General features: G+C 37.7%; 1 protein-coding gene across 2 annotated transcripts in view; it reads right to left on the bottom strand.

Moving 5' to 3' along the window:
* RAB5A (RAB5A, member RAS oncogene family) overlaps positions 1-18455 on the bottom strand; it is a 28249-nt gene that overhangs the window by 2963 nt on the left and 6831 nt on the right. Inside the window, exons 2-5 of one of the 2 annotated variants that reach the window (XM_014051865.2) lie at positions 16872-17124; positions 4762-4913; positions 3342-3464; positions 645-738 (exon numbers count right to left, since the gene is read on the bottom strand). In XM_014051865.2, coding sequence (XP_013907340.1) covers positions 645-738; positions 3342-3464; positions 4762-4913; positions 16872-17034 — 532 coding nt within the window. In that variant the 5' untranslated portion in view covers positions 17035-17124. The remainder of the gene's footprint in view (positions 1-644; positions 739-3341; positions 3465-4761; positions 4914-16871; positions 17125-18455) is intronic. The other variant, XM_087712843.1, reaches the window with a different exon arrangement.

Here is an 18455-nt window from a genome sequence, read left to right as displayed (position 1 = left end):
AGCGCTGAAGCGCGCCAACAACAGCACGCTGTAACGCTAACCCTAAACCTTAACTTAAATCGCGCTTCTGTCGGCACGCTTTTGTCGGCGCGCTTTTGACATCGCGGTTTTAGCGCCGCGCTTTTGTCGTTCGCGCATTTGTTGGGTCACGCAAATAAGCCTGGATTCCATTCGAGATGTTTAGCAGCTTTCAGATCACTTTTAATTTAATAGATTTATTAAATATGGACTCCTTCTGATAAAACCAAATTTTCCTCAATCAATTATGATTTATGGGCTATAAAATGCCTGCCATAGCATTATCGGAAAATATTGTATTTTTTTAACCTAGAAACAAAAGAACTTCATTAAGAATAAATCAAGTTACATGTTCAAAGTGAGCATTATCTTTGCTAATCTACTTTTAATTTAAATATTCTGCCTTCCATTAATACTTTTGACTTTATCAATTTGAAAATACCTGCAAATGCTATAAAATTGCTGTGCATTTTGTGATTTAAAAAAGTCAAATTATTACTATCAAGCAGTAATCAGAGGCCAGGCTGTCCATTTGCCACTGTAGTCTGATAATTTTGATGACTGCTCTTTCTTAAAGTGTTACAAAAATATTTTTAAACTGTAACTTTAAGTAAGAGTTCACTTACCAATTGCCATGAATATTTCATTTACATTCACTGATGTTTTAGCGGAGGTCTCCATGAACAATAAACTGTTGTCATCTGCGTAAGACTGTGCTTCCTGTAAATTTAAAATGCCCATTTATTTTTCTTGCTATAATTCTGTATTATACAAAATATGTATTATCTGCAGTTAGAATAGTGTTTTGAAGATCAAATTTTGACTTGACTAGTTTAGTCAGATCAATGCTTCCAGCAAAAACTAATAATTTTAAAGATTTTCAGTGACATCTACACAAATGAACAAAAATGCAACTGGATAAAGTAGAAATGAAGTATGAAACTTCTGAATTATTTCTTCTCAGGATCTATAAATGTTCAGTATTTCAAAGCTAAAATCTGAAAGTTTGGTGATTAAAGGATAAAGAAAATTAATTCTAATTGTGATACTATACATTCAAAAACAAAAGGGCTAACAAGGGAAATTGTTAGAAGTTATACACATAATTATAGCCCTGCTATGTAGAATTTATTTACAGATAATTTTTATGGTAAACTCAAAAGATAAAAAAAATCTTGAAGAGGAGAATAATAAACAATTTCTGAATTATTGACATGTTACTAAGAATCAAATTCAACTCAAACTCTTGTTTATCTTTGTATTTACACTGATAACTTATCTTTAAATCTTCAATGCACTTTACATACTATTTGGGTTGGTGCTTGTTAAAATATTCTTGCAATGATGCTAAATTTAACGTATCTTCCATAACTACCTTATTTCATAGAATTTTCTGCAGCCAGTCATGTTTCTGATTTATGAAATTCCAAATAAGATTCAGAAAGGCAACAAATAACAGCTCCAAATAAATAGAAAATTATCTTACAATACAGTAAATATCAAATAGCTATGATCTCTACAAAAATTAATACAGTTGAACCTCTTGTGACAGCTGAAAACCAAGAAAATATGTACAATATTATAAATTTGTGATATGCCCATATTAGCACTTATATGTGTCAACTTATCGTTCATAATTATCTTGGAAGTAAGTTACTCATCCTTATTTTAAAGGTAGTGAAATATTAATACTAGATTTGAATAGGTGGGCTTTACTAAAACTTTGACAAACACATACTTCTAATTTTTTCCCCAATTCAAATACCATCTTTTACAGCTCGGGGTTTTCCCAAAGATGTTTATACACAAAGAATTGCATTATTCATGGCCCTCAAAATTCCTGAGAAGTCCTACTTTTATCCATAATTAGCACCATTCAAAATCTGCCTGTCTGTTAAAGTGTGTGTGTGTGTGTGTGTGTGTGTGTGTGTGTACACACATACATACACACACATACACACACACCTATATATATATTTGAATTTCATCTTGCTATAAATCTCTTAAATAGTTTAAAGATTGGTCAAAACTATTCAATGAATCCCAAGAATGTGTGACAATTTAAATTGGGGTATCCATAGTCCAAATATATTTTATTTATTCAAACATATTAACTAACACATGTTAGGTAAACGCACACAGTGTTTACATGGACTTCTGAATATCAGACAGTATCTAAGACTCTATTTTTAATTTTATTTTATTTTAGAATTATGTAGTGATAGTATTTATCCTCTTGCATTTGCATGCTTTCGAATTGCTAGGTTGGCAGGAGTTAGAGCAAGAACAGGCGCTTACCCCATCGTGTGACGCTTGGGTCTTGAAATCAGGCTGTCGGTTTTCCAGTCAACAAGCCCAGCTTCTTAACCACTGAATCATTGCACCACCCCAAGATACTACTTGGTGGGAAGGTAACAGCACCCTGTGACATCATGCTGGCTATATGACATGGAAATGTTTTTGGACAGCACTGACTCAATGGCCCTTGAAACAGAGATAAGCACTATCCCCTATAGTTGGCAACAACTAGCAGAGTAAAATTCTTTACTACCGATAGTAAAGATTCTTTACTAATAGTATGAGTTACCCTCTTCAATTTCATCTGGCAGCTCTGAACAATTACAGTTATTATAATAAATATGATTATGTTGCTTAATAAGGAGAAGGGAGAACTGATAGTTATTTCTGTAATATTCTCTTAGTATAAATACAGCAATACTTGGTACTCGATGTTAATTGGTTCTGAGAGGCATGACAAGACTAAAAACAAGTGCCAAACAAACAAGATGACTTTCCATTTGACCCTTTGTTTTGGCCAGGAAAAACTTTGTCTCTTTTTTTCCAATCCAGTGACCTTCCCAGCATGGCTAACTTCCTGTCCACCCTGTTGTCATCCCCCTCTTTCTTTTGTAGCAACCTTCTAAGTATGGCCGATTTCCGGTCTGTCCTCTGTAACTATCTCTCTCTCTTTCTTTTGCAGAGCGCCGAATATCAAAGAAACTACTAGTACCGAGACAACATTTTTCATCAAAATGTGTTAATTACCAAATTTACAAGTTTTGAAGCACTCAAATACCGAGGTACAACTGTAATTACTATCATTTGCTTCCCATCCATTGTCATTCCAGATATTATTTTTAACATTGATAAGTAGATTTCGATGTTTCAGAAGATGAGTGATGATTTGAAATATTCATAGTATGAATCACTAAATAAATATCTTACTAGCAGTATCCTATCATATCACTATAGTGTTTTACATTTCTATACATTATTTCAGCATAGCTACAATTTGAGATAAAAATATTAGAACTAAAACTTACCTGAAAATCTACAGCCCTTTTGTTAGCTAGATCAGCCTTATTTCCTGCTAAAGCTATTACAATGTTGGGACTTGCTTGCCTCTGGAGTTCTTTTACCCAGTTTTTTGCTCTTGCAAAAGATTCCTGTCAAGTATTTAAAGAAAAAACTCATTTCTTTTTCCATTTTACAAGATGCTAATAAAAGGATATGGCTTGATAGCCAATAATTAATTTAATTATGTTTTCTCTTTTGTTGCATAAACTCCTAATTTTACAAACTCCTATAACTATAAACTGCTTCAATGAAGATTTTTTAAAGATTATAAATTAATCTATAAAATCGCCATGTCATTAACGTGAAATAGGCAAAGGAAAATGTTTTGCAAATAGCCAGTATCTATGTAGCTTATTAGTCTTCCATTCCTACATTTCTTTTTCCTTTAATAATTTTTATTACTTTACTGTACTATATCTTGCACATATATCTTATCTTATTCATTATACTTTTGATGAAAGATTACAATCTCAATCTATCAAAATTATTCTATAATAAATGTAGATATATTACAAAATTCTTTTAATATCATAAAACAAAGAATGGAAAAAAACATGACATAATGTAGATGTTCACTCATTATTTTAACTTTTAAAATAAATACATAAATAAAAATTAATTTTATAGTAATAAACATTACTATATATTTATTTTATGTATTAATTTGTATTCCACCTTTATTATCTTTACAAATAACTCAAGGTAGCAAACATACACAAGTTTCTTCCTCCTATTTTCCCCACAACAACAATCTTGAGAGGTGAATTGAGAAAAACTGAGTTACCCAAGTGTCTTTCATATTGTATCTTAATATTATAAAAATAAAAATAAACAAGGCAACAACCCATATAAGATGCAGAAATGATAACTGTATAAAATATGAAACTACCATAATTAAACTTGAAGAAAACAATCCAAAATGTGTTTTTGTGCTGTAGCTTCATAATGGATAGCAGTGTTTTTCACTCAGTGAAAAGTTTGGGTGATCAAAAGCACAATAGTATAATTTGATATTCTATGATATAGAACAGACCTTTGCAATATTCTGCAAAGGGACAAGACAATTTGGGAATATATACTGCAAAATGCTTTGAAGACTGAAAAACAACAGCAATTTTAGAAGCAATATATAGCAGATGATGATTCCTGAAATCTATTCTAAAAGTTAAACACCCTAATACTTAGGAAACAGCAGAAGAGGGGAAAATGCTGTCATTCTAAATTTTTGAATGTAAATAAACTATGTTACTGAATAATGCCATCATGTTAAATGTAAAACAAAAATATTTGTTATGATGGAAATACTAATTCATATTGTATAAATTAATACTAATCAATGTTTTTATTGATAACAAAGATTTCAACTATCACATTAACTTTACCTACCTCATTGGTAATATCGTATACAACTATAGCTGCCTGTGCTCCTCTGTAATACATTGGTGCCAAACTGTGGTACCGTTCTTGACCAGCTGTATCCCAAATTTCAAATTTTACTGTTGTGTCATCAAGACATACCGTTTGCGTTAAAAAAGCAGCTAAAGAAAAAGAGAAAGGAACAGAAATTGGGTTCTCTGCATGTCCCATTGGCTTAGAACATTCTTTTCTGCCACACTCCAGAAAAAAATCCATGTTGTAATGCTTTATTTTAATAGGTTTATAGATACAAGGCTGCATGTTAGAGTTGACTTCTAATACTAGTGTATATACTACAAGGTAAAATCTAAATTCAATTCATAACTTTGCAAGTGTTAAATTTCAATAAAAATATTTAAATATAGGAAGACAATCTCTCATATAGCAAAGTAGATCTTGTGCTGATGACACTTATCTAAATCCAAACTATAGAGTTTTGTGATTAATGATGATAAGATCTCCTTTTCCACTTCATGTATTTGAAAATTAGTAGACTGAGGAATTTAATAATTTGTCCACATAATTACAAGGTATTGAACTTGATTTTGTTTTTTTAAAAAAACTTGCTTTTGAACTTCATGTTTGATGTGAAAAAAGAATGAAACTCTGACTTTTAGGTTTTACAGATTAGACTGATAGATCTTTATAAAAATGACTTGTTCATACTATTATGGAAAAGCAAAAAGCTGTGATTTGATGTTAATGCCTTATTTTAATGTAACAGAGTTGGAAGTCACTGCTTCTTTTCCTCCCCCCCCCAATCTTTTCTCACTTCACTTCCCACTCCCCCTCATTGCTCTTCTATTTACTTTTGTATTTTATAATACTCTATAACTTAATTAAAATGTTTTTAAAAAACATTCAGCTTTATTCAAAAGGAAAGCTGATCTTTGTTCTATATTATTTCCTTACTTCCTATGAAACACTTATGAAGTTCCTATGAAACTTGCCATTCCTCAAGTTTCTAAAATAAATGATCAATTCCAACTTCGTTTTTCCAGTTTCTTAATTATTATTGCAGTTATCTCTTTCTTAAAGATTATTTCAGTGCAGAGAAAAATACACACACACGTATATGTGCGGTATTCTGGGAAGAACAAGTAGATCTAAAGCAATGTAGAAGTAATAGATTGTTCTGCAGCATATTGCAAAGAAAGGAATAAAAGTGTAAAACACATGGGAACAAGGTTTAAGACTGATCTGTATTATAAACGATAGTGTCAGGCAGACTTCAATTTTCTATAAAGGAACAAGTTATAGTATTTTTCGGTGTAAAAAGAAAGACATGCTCCCCCTCCCCAAATGGATGGAGATGCCTGTGCATTTTATATTGTGAATGTTGCCAAAGCCCCACCTACCCACAGGCCCCCACCCGCAGGCCTCTGCCTCCCAGCAATTTGTCTCGTCAGCTTCAGCACAGCCTGATTTAGCAAGAGCAGTTGATTGGTGTTTGGATCTGCCTCCCAGAATATCGCCTATCAGCTATTCCAGGCTCTGGGGATTGCCACCACCCATCTCTGCCTCCGCATGCCCCATTTTCAGCTTCTGCGCACCCCATTTTCAGCCTGTTCCAGGCACTGGGCACTGCTATTGCCACCTATCCCCATCACCTGCAACAGGCCAAAAATGGGGCACACAGAGGCCAAAAATGGGGTGCGCTGAGGCAGCAATAGGCGGTAGCGGCGATGGGCGGTAGCAATCCTCACAGCCTGGAACAGCTGATAGGTGGTATTCCAGGAGGCAGATCCAACCACCAATCAGCTGCTCATGCCAAACCGGGATTTGCTGAAGCTGACCAGGCTGTTTGTTGTTTGCTACAAGGAGGCAAATTGCTGGGAGGCAGGCAGATTTTTTTTTCTTTTTTTCCTCCCCAAAAGCTAGGTGCATCTTACAATCCGGAGCGTCTTATAGTACAAAAAATACAATAGATCCAATGGTTTATAAATTTTCTTTATTTTTTATTTTATTTTATTAGATTTGTGTGCTGTCCATCTGGGCTTACAAACATTGAATGTCAGTAAACATTAAAATGATCAGATCAAGTAATAATGGATTCAACTCCAAAACAACTAGAGCACCACTAAGAACATCATTGGCACTGACATATACACTATTAGTTAATTGCAAAAGTTAACTTTACTCAGAACAGCTTACATCCTACAATGATATCTGTAACACCATCAAATGTCTACATCTGTCTATCCCGAAATGACTCGATAGGTAGACAAAATGCCAAATCCAGTCTGAATATCCAGTTGACTGTGCAACAAACTATAATTTACAATTGAAAGATGGGGGGGAAAAGAGTATGAAGTACACAGGGACAAAAAAGAAATGTGGAGCATAGTTGGTTTAGTTTATATGTAACACTATTTCCTTACGCCCAGTGCTCTGTGACATATTTTCTTTGACATAGTCACTGGAAGTTAGGTTGAATATCTGGTCTCTGGATCAGCAGTAGGGTTCCCCAAACTTCTGATTCCGAGTGTCTTCAATCTGACTTCCTTGCACTCAGTCTGAGAAGTGGCTATTAATAATATCCATGGCAGCCATGTCATAGATCCAACTCAGAACACTGGTCACACACCAGATCTAATATTCTTATAGAAGCAATGCCAATGTGATCTGTGTGGGGAAATCTAAAAATATCCTTGAGACTCTCTTACACCACCAAGCTCTGCAGAGACCAGACCTACCCAAATGATCTGCCCCCCGAGAAAGATGGACCCAGAAGGAACTGGGGGATATCCTGGAGGATTTGCTAACCCTAACTATGTGGTCTCTCTTGACCCTTCACTCCCATTGTTTCCATGGTTCACAAAGGAATTAAAGATTCTGAAACCAAGAGACATCTAGAATGCCACTGGAGATTAGGATACGTTTTCTGTTAAGGTCTAAAAAGAGTTGTTGTGGCACAGAGATTAGAATGCAGTATTGGACGCTAACTCTGCCTATCGGCAGGTGTTCAATCCTGATGGGCTCAAAGTTGACTCAGCTTTCCATCCTTTTGAGTCAGTAAAATAAGGGCACAGATTGTTGAGGGCAATATACTGATATTGTAAACAATTTAGAGTGCTGTAAAGTAAGGGTCCCCAACCTCTAGGGTATGGACTAGTACTGGGCCGCACAGCTGGAGGTGAGAGGTAGATGAGTGAAACTGCGCATGCACAGAATCTAGGTTGCACAATCCCCACCACACCCCGTGGTCAGTGGAAAAATTGTCTTCCATGAAACTGGTTCCTAATAACAAAAAGGTTGGGGACTTCTCCTGTAAAGCACTGTAGAGTGATATATAAGTTTAAGTGCTATTGCTAACTCTGCGCTACAATGAAAAATTGCATTTTCCATAAATGAAAAAATACTTCTCTACTCATTTCATCTGCAATATTGCTCTTTGGCCCAGTTCCAATTGCCATATCCCTCCTAGGCCTAGGGGTTGTGGGGGAGGAGGTTTGAATAATCATTTCCAAGGCCAAGCAGAATTTCCTGAAAAATCACTCAGCTTTGTTCCCGGTTGAAACCCTTATGTGGTACAGATCCTCATGAGATGTCTAGGGAGTAATCTTACCTAGTAATTTGGAATCAGTTTGACCCTGTTGCTTCTAGGGACGTTAACAACGTCCTCTGTGTTGTTAATTAAACTATCTATCCATAGATCCTTGTCCCTCCAGGCTGGTGACTCACCGTAAGCAGCAAGTGAGTTCATGCAGTAATAAATTCCTCACTGCGAGAGGGTCTAAGAACTTTTAATGCAGGCTCTGGTAATCCTCTCCTTAAGAAACTATCACTTGGTCTCATCTGCCTGGACAATTTCTGTCCAGTTTCCCACCTTCCTGAAAATGGTAGAAAACGCAATTGTTTGGCAGCATCAGAGGGTCTTGTATGAAAAGGATTTCCTGGATCTCTTTCAAGGCCTGGATTCAAGCCTAGCTATGGGACAGAAACTTATGGATGGTATCTAGTGAGAGTGAAATGAGAATAGTGCAACCATTCTCACCCTTCTTGACCTTTCAATGGCCTTTGATACCATCAATCTTGGTATTCTTTTGGTCAGCTTCACAAGTTGGGTGCTGGATGGCACAGCTTTAAATAGGTTCAGTTCCTTTCTCTGAGGTTTGTTACAATTGCTTTTGACAGGAAGTGAGATCCAACCCCTGCCTGCTCACTTACAACATACCCTCTTATTTAACATCTACATGAAGTCGCTGAGTTGAGATATCATCAATATGCCAATGACACTCAACTCTACATCTCTATACATTGAGTGATGCTGGCTCTGCTCTCTTGCAATGCCTGGAGGGTGTGTGATCCCAGATGTGAGACCATAGATTTCAAATGAACCCTGGCAAGACTGTGTCTTTGGGATCTGAGGTTGTCATGTTGGGTTCTAGACGGGGTTGCACTTCCCTGTTCAGATCCTGTTTGCAACTTGAGAGTTCTCCTGGATTCACATCTCCTGCTCGAAGAGCACAAAACAGGCATGACTATGAGAATTTTGCATAGCTCCAGTTTGTGTACCAATTGCCATTTTTCCTAGATTGTGACTGCCTGTACTCAGTTTGAGTAGCCCGAATCAATTCTCATGTGGACTATTGAAATGCATTCGATATGGGCTTGAAATCCATTTGAAAGCTTCAATTAGTGCAAAGTATGGCAGTGAGAGCAGTATTTGGGCTCATATCACACCTCTGCTCCACAAACTACATTGACAATCTATATGCTTCCGAGTGCAATTTAAGATGTTGATTATGATTTATAAAGCTCTTAAAGGCATAGGTCGAGGCTATCTATTGAAATCTATTGTGCCACTACAACTATCCTGTCCTGCACAGGCCAGCAGAGGGGCCTATTGCAGATCAGAAGAGCTTTCTCTGCTGCAGCACCCATCCTTTGAAATACCCTGCCCTCTAGGGTAAGATCTGCCCCCTACCTCCTATCCTTTCATAAGAGTCCAAAGACCTGGCTCTGCAAATCTGCCTGGGGACCCAATGGAGAAACTCAACTCTGGAGGTGGCTGTAGATTGACAGCAGAGTCTACCTCCCCTCTTCTGCTCCCCAATGCTCAATGTTTTTACTAGTCATGTTTGATTTACTTTCTTTATTTTCTTTTTCTATTATTTTACTTTCACTTTTGTGTTTATTACAAGAAATCCAAAGAAAGCGACATAATGATCTAGCAGATTATGCAAACCTAACATTATATGATGTATTTTTATTTCAACTTATATCACAAGAATCTAATGCAATAGACATTACTGGAAATATCACAAAATTTGAAATAAATAACATCCATATTATATTGTGCATAGGCTTCTGAGACAAAACTGACCTCAATATGTTTTAGGGCAACCACATATAGACTTCATCACCGAAGATGACAGCAAAGAAATTTCTATATCTCTTTGCTGCCATCTTCGGTGATGCAGTCTATATGTTCATTGCCCAATTTTTTGCAATTCACATCTGATAATCCTAATTTTATTGGTTATCACATACAAAGATTATTGCCTGAAATCTCACAGGGCAACTATAATGGTACATGTCTGGCAATGTCCAAGATAACAGACTGTATGTTTCTATTGTACTATTGCAGAATGTCTTGTAACCATCTACAATACTATTAAAACTGATTTAGTCAAAACATTTCAGTTCATGAAAGAAAGCTAAATGTTCAATGTCACCACTGTCCCTGATAGCAATCCCAAATTTGCTTTCTCTCCATAATCATAGTTCTTTGTACTAAATACTAGTATTTTGATCACATGATACTGTTGCTCATTAATAGCAATAGCACTTAGATTTATATACTGCTTTCTAGCGCTTTACAGTCCTCTCTAAGCAGTTTACAGAGTAAGCGTATTGTCCCAACAAACTGGGTCCTCATTTTACTGACCTTGGAAGGAAGGAAGAAAGGCTGAGGATCAAACTCATGTTTAGAATTCTAAACATGTGCTCAATCCATAAAAAAGTGTTTTGGATGGAAGGAAGAATGTTTAAAGACCCAAACATATCAATTATTGTGTGTGTGTGCCTGTGTGTAAAAGTTTTCAGTATTATTGATTAGCAGTGTTGATAATTATTGTTATATACCGTATATACTCAAGTATAAGCCGAGTTTTTCAGCCCACTTTTTGGGCTGAAAAAAGCCGCCTCGGCTTATACTCGAGTCTACAACTGGATCCGGCAGTGCTGTTGCCTGTTGGAGGAGGCGGAGGCGAACCAGCCTGCCACCGCCGGCCACCGCCAGCCCCGCCGCTCTTCCCGCCCCCTTCCAAGCCCCACAGTCCAGCGGACGCAGCAGAAGCAGCCCCGGGGCTCCGCTGCATTTTCTGGACGGGGTCTCGCAGGAAGGAATCCCCTCTCCAAGGGATCCCCGTCCAGAAAATGCGGGGAGCGGCAGCGGAGCCCTGGGGCTGCTTCTGCTCCATCCGTTCCTCTCTGCTCTCCTGTCGCCAGCTGGTGGGGCTGACCCTGATCCATAAACACTGCCGAATTCAGCCTCGGATCTTTGTCGGGACCTCTTTTTGGTCCGCCTCTGAAGTCCATATTCTCCATAGTCTCTCGAACTGCTTCCCCCCACCTCCAGTTTCTTCCTAGTTTGATCCCACGCGTCGCTGACCTAGGAACCGCATACCTCCCAGCAGTTTTTTCAGGCTGCTCCCAGATGGGAAGGGAGGGGGATTATAAACCCCTTCCACACCCTGGCTCCTTTTCTTCCAGAGTTCAGGCTCTCTTTCTTTCTTTCTTTGAAAGAGAAGCCCAAATTAGCCAAAGGGGGGAAAGCGAGCGAGCGAGTGAAGCAGTGGGAGGGGGAAAGGTCCCTGTGAAGCCCTGCGGCCAAGGAGCGCTGCCTGCTTTTTAAGAAAACCTGGAAGGGGAAGAGGGCGGGTTTTTTCCCCCTCCCTTTTTCTTTTCGTTCCCGTGGCTCAGCCTCTCCTTTCCTTGGGGCCGTCACGTTTACTGTTTGCAGTTCCTTTCTTCGTATAAAAACCCCTCTGGCTCCAACGGGACCTCTTCCAAGAATACCGGGCGCAAAACTGCGCTCAGTTTCTGAAAGGTGGCCACGATCCCCAGTGGAAAGGCGTTATTCCCCTCAGTTGTGAGGGCAATGCTGCTCGCGACTTTCCCCTAAATGTTGGAGAAAACTTTTCGCCGCTGTCCTCCTCGGCTCATTTGGGAAGGACGATTGTAACAGGTTGAGATTTCCTTTCAAAACAAAACAAAACCAACCCCTCCCCCGGTCCCAATGTTTCAAACAACCCCCTTTCCTGCTGGGAAGAGCCCAGCCAACCCCCGTCCCTTCCCATTCGAAAGGGAAGCTCGTATCACCTTCTAGAGAAAGTGGCAAATGCCCTCCGTGACTTCCTTGGTTTCTCTCCGGGCTCTGCTCTTCGGCATTACCCTTGGGGAAAACTGCCGCGGTTTGTTTCCGTGAATATATTAACAGGCGCGCGGAAAGCAACTAAGCCAAGGAGCGTACGTAGTCCAGCCAAGCGAGTCTAGTTTCCTGGGGTCCCTTGCTCGCTCGCTTTCCCCCCTTTGGCTAATTTGGGCTTCTCTTTCAAAGAAAAAAAGAAAGAAAGAAAGAGAGTCTGAACTCTGGAAGAGGAGGAGCCAGGGTGTAGAAGGGGTTTACAATCCCCCTCCCTTCCCATCTGGGAGCAGCCTGAAAAACTGCTGCCGCGCCACGCCTGCGCCCCAAACAGAGCTGGGTCCAATCAGCATTTTTTCCCCTTTTTATGCCCTGTCTCAGACGTGCGGGCGCGCATGCTGTGAACTTGCCCACTTAGATGCACTCTTGTATTTTCCCCTTCCTCTTACGTGCCCCCCTTGGTGCAGCGGGCTAACGCTGGTGAAAGGAGTGGGGTGGACACAACTGGTAAATTATAAACCACAGATTTTAATCCTATTTAATTTTTAATCGTATCAAATTTAGCTATAAAGAAGAGAGAAAGAAAGAGGGAGTGTGTGCACAGGAGTGTGGATTTTCTAAAAATCCCATTGAATCCAGAGGAGGGAAGAAAGAAAGAAAGAAGAAGTGTGTGCACAGGAGTGTGGATTTTCTAAAAATCCCATTGAATCCAGAGGAGGGAAGAAAGAAAGAAAGAAGAAGTGTGTGCACAGGAGTGGGGATTTTCTAAAAATCCCATTGAATCCAGAGGAGGAAGAAAGAAAGAAAGAAAGAAAGAAAGAAAGAAAGAAAGAAAGAAAGAAAGAAAGAAAGAAAGAAAGAAAGAAAGAAAGAAAGAAAGAAAGCGGGAGTGTGTGCACAGGAGTGTGGATTTTCTAAAAATCCCATTGAATCCAGAGGAGGGAAGAAAGAAAGAAAGAAAGAAGAAGTGTGTGCACAGGAGTGGGGATTTTCTAAAAATCCCATTGAATCCAGAGGAGGGAAGAGAGAAAGAAAGAAGGAGTGTGTGCACAGGAGTGGGGATTTTCTAAAAATCCCATTGAATCCAGAGGAGGGAAGAGAGAAAGAAAGAAGGAGTGTATGAGGGTGGGAGATTTCCTAAACCCCATTGAATCCAGAGGAGGGAAGAAAGAAAGAAAGAAAGAAAGAAAGAGGAAGTGTGTGCACAGGAGTGTGGATTTTCTAAAAATCCCATTGAATCCAGAGGAGGGAAGAGAGAAAGAAAGAGGGAGTGTGTGCACAGGAGTGTGTATGAGAACGACAGCTCTGATGGTGATGACTGCGAACTCAGTGATGATGACAATGTCTATGCTGATAACCTCACACTAGCTAATGCTGAAGCTCTGTTTGGACATACAGATGATGAGGAGGAATCCAGTTTTGAAGGATTTTAACTCTTATGTTTTAGCTTGGTTGCTGAATGAGCTAAGGTTTTTGTACATTTAAAGTTATTGTTGATACCATATTGTTTTTATTGACCCTCTTTTCCACTTACAGAGCTAGTTATTTATTTATAAATAAATATTTATTTATTCAAAAACATTATTGGTATCTATTTTTATTTTTGAAATTTACCGGTAGCTGCTGCATTTCCCACCCTAGGCTTATACTCGAGTCAATAACTTTTCCAGCTTTTTGGGGTAAAATTAGGTGCCTCGGCTTATATTCGGGTCGGCTTATACTCGAGTATATACGGTAATGGAGAAGCAACATAGGGTTTGCCCTACTCTCTTCATAAGTGCTCATCCATCATCATGGCCAAAGAAAGTTATTGGTTCTTCCCAACAATGACAGATGTTGGTGCACTATACTAATAGACTAGACTAGAGATCGCTAACCCATGGGTCATGTGGCTTACTCGCAACCGGGCCATATGAATGGCAAGCTGCAGCCTGATGCTCACACAAATGAAGTTGTGTGCATGCACATGCATGCACACCTGCCCTTCACACAAAATCATCCCCCCACCCCCCATGCTGGGCTATCAACCCGGAAAGGTTGGGGAATGCTAGATTAGACAAAAAATAAAAACTTTATTTTGGTCATTGAGCAATAAAAATACATTCAATCAAATGAACAACAGCAAAGTACCCTGAACAAAATGAATTATTGACAACTACTTGTGAGTTAAGTTTACATATAATATAATAAAATTTTACTATTTTATAGAAATAAGTTTACCTTGATTGTTTAACGAAAAATGAAAATTATCAATGATCCCAGAAATTTAAATAAAAGAAGGGTAATCAACTAGTGGCAAATGTCCCTCCAAAACTGACAATAAAGAAGAAAGCTCACAGGGGCAGAGTCAAGTTTCATATGGGATTTTCCTTTCATGTTGGCTGTGGGGGAAGATTAAATTGAACTAAAGATAGTTCTCTTGAATTTGAGAATTATGAAATGATATATGATGAACTAAATAGTAACTCTCAACCATGAAATAATGAATTTACATCAATATATTGTTTAAGGTTAGTGCAAAGATCATACAGATACTCATTGCTAATTAGAATCAAAAGCACTAAGCTGCTAATAACACAGCTAGCATGTTTTAGGCACTTAAACTGTGCCTTAACTTATGGTTATAGAAATATTTTTCTTTGAGATCAATAGTTTACCAAGATACTGTTTCAGGACCTGTACCTGCAATCATTACAGAGTGGTAGTAGTAATACCCTGAACACATATTAATCTTCTACATAAACATCACTGGTATTATGATGCATGAGGAAAAAAAAACACAGGTCAAACAGGACAATGCTTATGGGCTATATTTGTGACCATGTGATTGAGGAACACTGCAAAGGTCATAAATTTATTTATTTATTTATTTATTTATTTCGCTGTTATAACTTTGTAAGTTGGCAATCTGGATTTTGGAGATTATATTGTTTTGAGAAAGTTGAGACAAAACTACAATAAGTAACAACTGTCTCAGATGAAGAAGCAACCAAAGATAAGTGCTGAGAAATCTAAGAACATGTATCTAAATCCCCACACACAATAGATATGGGGAATCACACTTAGATTACAGCAACTTGAGGAAGTAAAAAAGTAGTAATTGCTCCGACTGAAGATACAGAGATGGATAACAAGAATCACATTGGAAAAGCAACCGCGTATTGCAAAGAATTAAAAAAAAAATCTGGTCATTGTCTATATCATTGAAACTTAAATTCTGTATGCTCATCTCTATAGTGATCCCAACAAACCATTAATGCCAGTAAGACCTGGAAAGCATCAGTATTAACAACAGACCTGATGTCTTCCAACAAAGATGCCTTCATAAAATCCTAGATTTATTATTTTGACCATATTACTACAAATTACACATTATTGTTGTATGCAGAAGATTCCAACTTGCAGTTTATATTCTCCATATTGAGAACAATTGAATTCCCAAGATGGCAATGAGATAGACACCCCCTCCCGATGCCAAACATCCAACAGGATATCCTCAAAATACATGGCAAAGAATGTTCATGGAAGACTTAAAAGATTATAAACATCACATAGGAAGATGCAAAAATACTCACCAAAAATAAAAAATGTTGGAGATCCCTTGCTGCCTGATATGCTACGAGTATGGAAGCATTAATACGAATGCAAATGCAATTTCAAACAAATGTTCAACTGAACAAATGGTCAATAAACATACAGGTAATCCTCAACTTATAACCATTCATTTAAAGTAATTTCAAAGTAATTTATGACATTTTTCACACTTACAACCATTGCAGCAATTTGGGCAATCGGGAACTGGCATATATTTATCACAATTGCACTATCCTGCATCATATGATCACCATTTTTAAACATTCTTAACCAGCTTCTGATAAGCAAAATCTATGGGGAATCTAGATTCGCTTATTGACCACATGATTCACTTAATTGCAATGATTTGCTTAACAATGGTAGCAAAAAGGTCATAAAATGAGGCACAACTCATTGCTTAGCAAAGGAAATTTTGGACTCAGTTTTAGTTGTAAGTTCCTGTAATGGTATATGGGAATGACCTTAACATATCAAGTAGAGATGCTGCCTAGAAAATACAGATAAAAAGGAACACAGCCCACAGATGCATAGTAGACAAAGCATGAGGCTAAGGGAGAAGCCTCCTTAAGTTTTAATGAGAATAAAATGATGGTGAGAGAGCAGGAGCCTGTTGGGAGCCAGGCCATTCAAGTGGCGGGCGAGCACCCAAAGCTTGCACATATGCATAAGGTAGATTGCATAGGCAAAATCATCCTCTTCCCCCATCACTGCTGTTGATCCATGGAGCAAGAAAGGTGGAGGGCTGCTGAGCTGTGAGTTATGGTCCTCTTACTGATCATTCCCTAGCAACATCTTTTTCTCTAGTTTCTCAAGGTCATTTCCACCCGCCATTACAGTACATAACAATTACTTAACTGTAAGATATAGCAGATTATATCATTATCTATAGTTAACGGTAGCTTAAGAATTTTCTTAAAAAATTGCCACATGGATTTTTAAGCAGATACTTTAAAAATTCAGTGAATAAAAGAGACCAAAACAATTTTAAAATTATACAAGTAATATAATAGCTTTTGACAGAGACACAATTAAGCATAATGTAATTATTTACTCTGACATGAATTACCAATTTATAAGCATAAATGATTAAATTTGAAATTGTAACATTTCTCACCTCCAATTGTACTTTCTTGGAATTCATGAAATTGGCCTTTAACAAAGCGAAGCACCAAACTTGATTTGCCAACTGCAGATTCACCAAGAAGAACTAACTTGAACTGACATATTTTATTCCCAGCATTGGGCCCATTGGGTCTAGTTGCTCCTCGGTTGGCCATGTCCAAACTAGAAAGGAGTCCCTTGTTTCAGATTCTTAAAAAAAAAGATTCCAAGATGCGAACCTCAATGTGCCTTCACCTCAAGGCAGCCTGTAATATAAAACAGCATTCACATTTTAGAAAAGATCACAGGCAGAGTCATATTAAAATTTATAGTAATCTCTACAGGGTGTCTTGGTTTTCAAAACACTATATATATTTGATAGCAGGTTAACCAGGAAGGAATTACAGGAAATCAAATACAATATATATAATCCACCCATCCATCTACCCCCGCCACACACAGAGAGGTTTAGGGAAATATGACTGAACTGTATTTCCAAGAATATCTCCAAGAATTAATATTAGAGACCTAGAAGTACTATAATTGACAATGCAAAATAATTTATCTCTGAATGGTAATGCTATGCTAACCACCATCTGTTTATTCTGAAAGTTTTAGAAAATGTGAATAAAGTTAGTAACAAGCAATGGTAGAACTCAAAGAACCAAATAAATATTTGGATAGTATCCCTGTTTCAGAAATTATATCAATTTTTATGACTAATATTTTCTATCATTATATGGAAGAAATACATTGAGTCCCTCATTTCACAACACTTTATTGTTAAGATTAGTAAAGTATGTATTCATGAACATTTTTAAACAAGAGGGAAATATTAGTTGGCTATAATAATTTAACCTGCTAAATTTTGTCATTACCAGGACCACCTCCATTTTAAATCTGCTAGTCCAAGACAGGATTAGGTCTAGAATTGAAAATAATAGTGCAGAAATATGACTTTAGCTCTAGTGATTCAGATGTCTCAACAATGCAGTGGTGAAAACAGACTCCAATAATATATAGCCAATCCACATTTAGCAACTGCCTTAATTAGCAATTGTTTACAAACATGAGAGTTATAAACAGTAGTGAAATATCATTATCTGACCAATGCATGCACTTAAAACCAAATTTCTGCACAAAAAACATACTGGAGTGAAAGCAGCTTGAGCATTGCTACCAAAGAGGTATGTATGTATGTATGTATGTATGTATGTATGTATGTATGTATGTATGTGCGTACTTACGTACCTACCTACCTACCTACCTACTTACCTATCTTGTGACTTGCCCATCTTACCAGAGGCACATGGGTGGCTTACAAGCATTCAAATAACATTTAAAACACTAAGTAGGGATAATAAATTAGAAGTCAATTAAAAAAATTAACCAGGAAGGAAGAGAGTAAAGTGTGTAGAGGAAGGAGGTTAGCCGGTTTCAAATTGCCACATTCCCATTAGGGCTCCAGGCTAGTTTGCCTAGCCATGTCTTAAGGCCTTCCAGAAGGCTAAAAGGATGGGAAAAGGCATGGTCCAGAGGGCAGGAACCACGGTAGAAAAGATTTTTCTTCTAGATCTTGCCAGTCAAAATTCCTTGG

Source organism: Thamnophis sirtalis, unplaced genomic scaffold (assembly GCF_051295495.1).
Source record: "Thamnophis sirtalis isolate CommonGarterSnake01/CBP01778 unplaced genomic scaffold, rThaSir2_p1.2 scaffold_4, whole genome shotgun sequence".
NCBI classification, from domain to species: Eukaryota; Metazoa; Chordata; class Lepidosauria; order Squamata; family Natricidae; genus Thamnophis; species Thamnophis sirtalis.
This window is presented reverse-complemented; position numbering and strand designations above follow the sequence as displayed.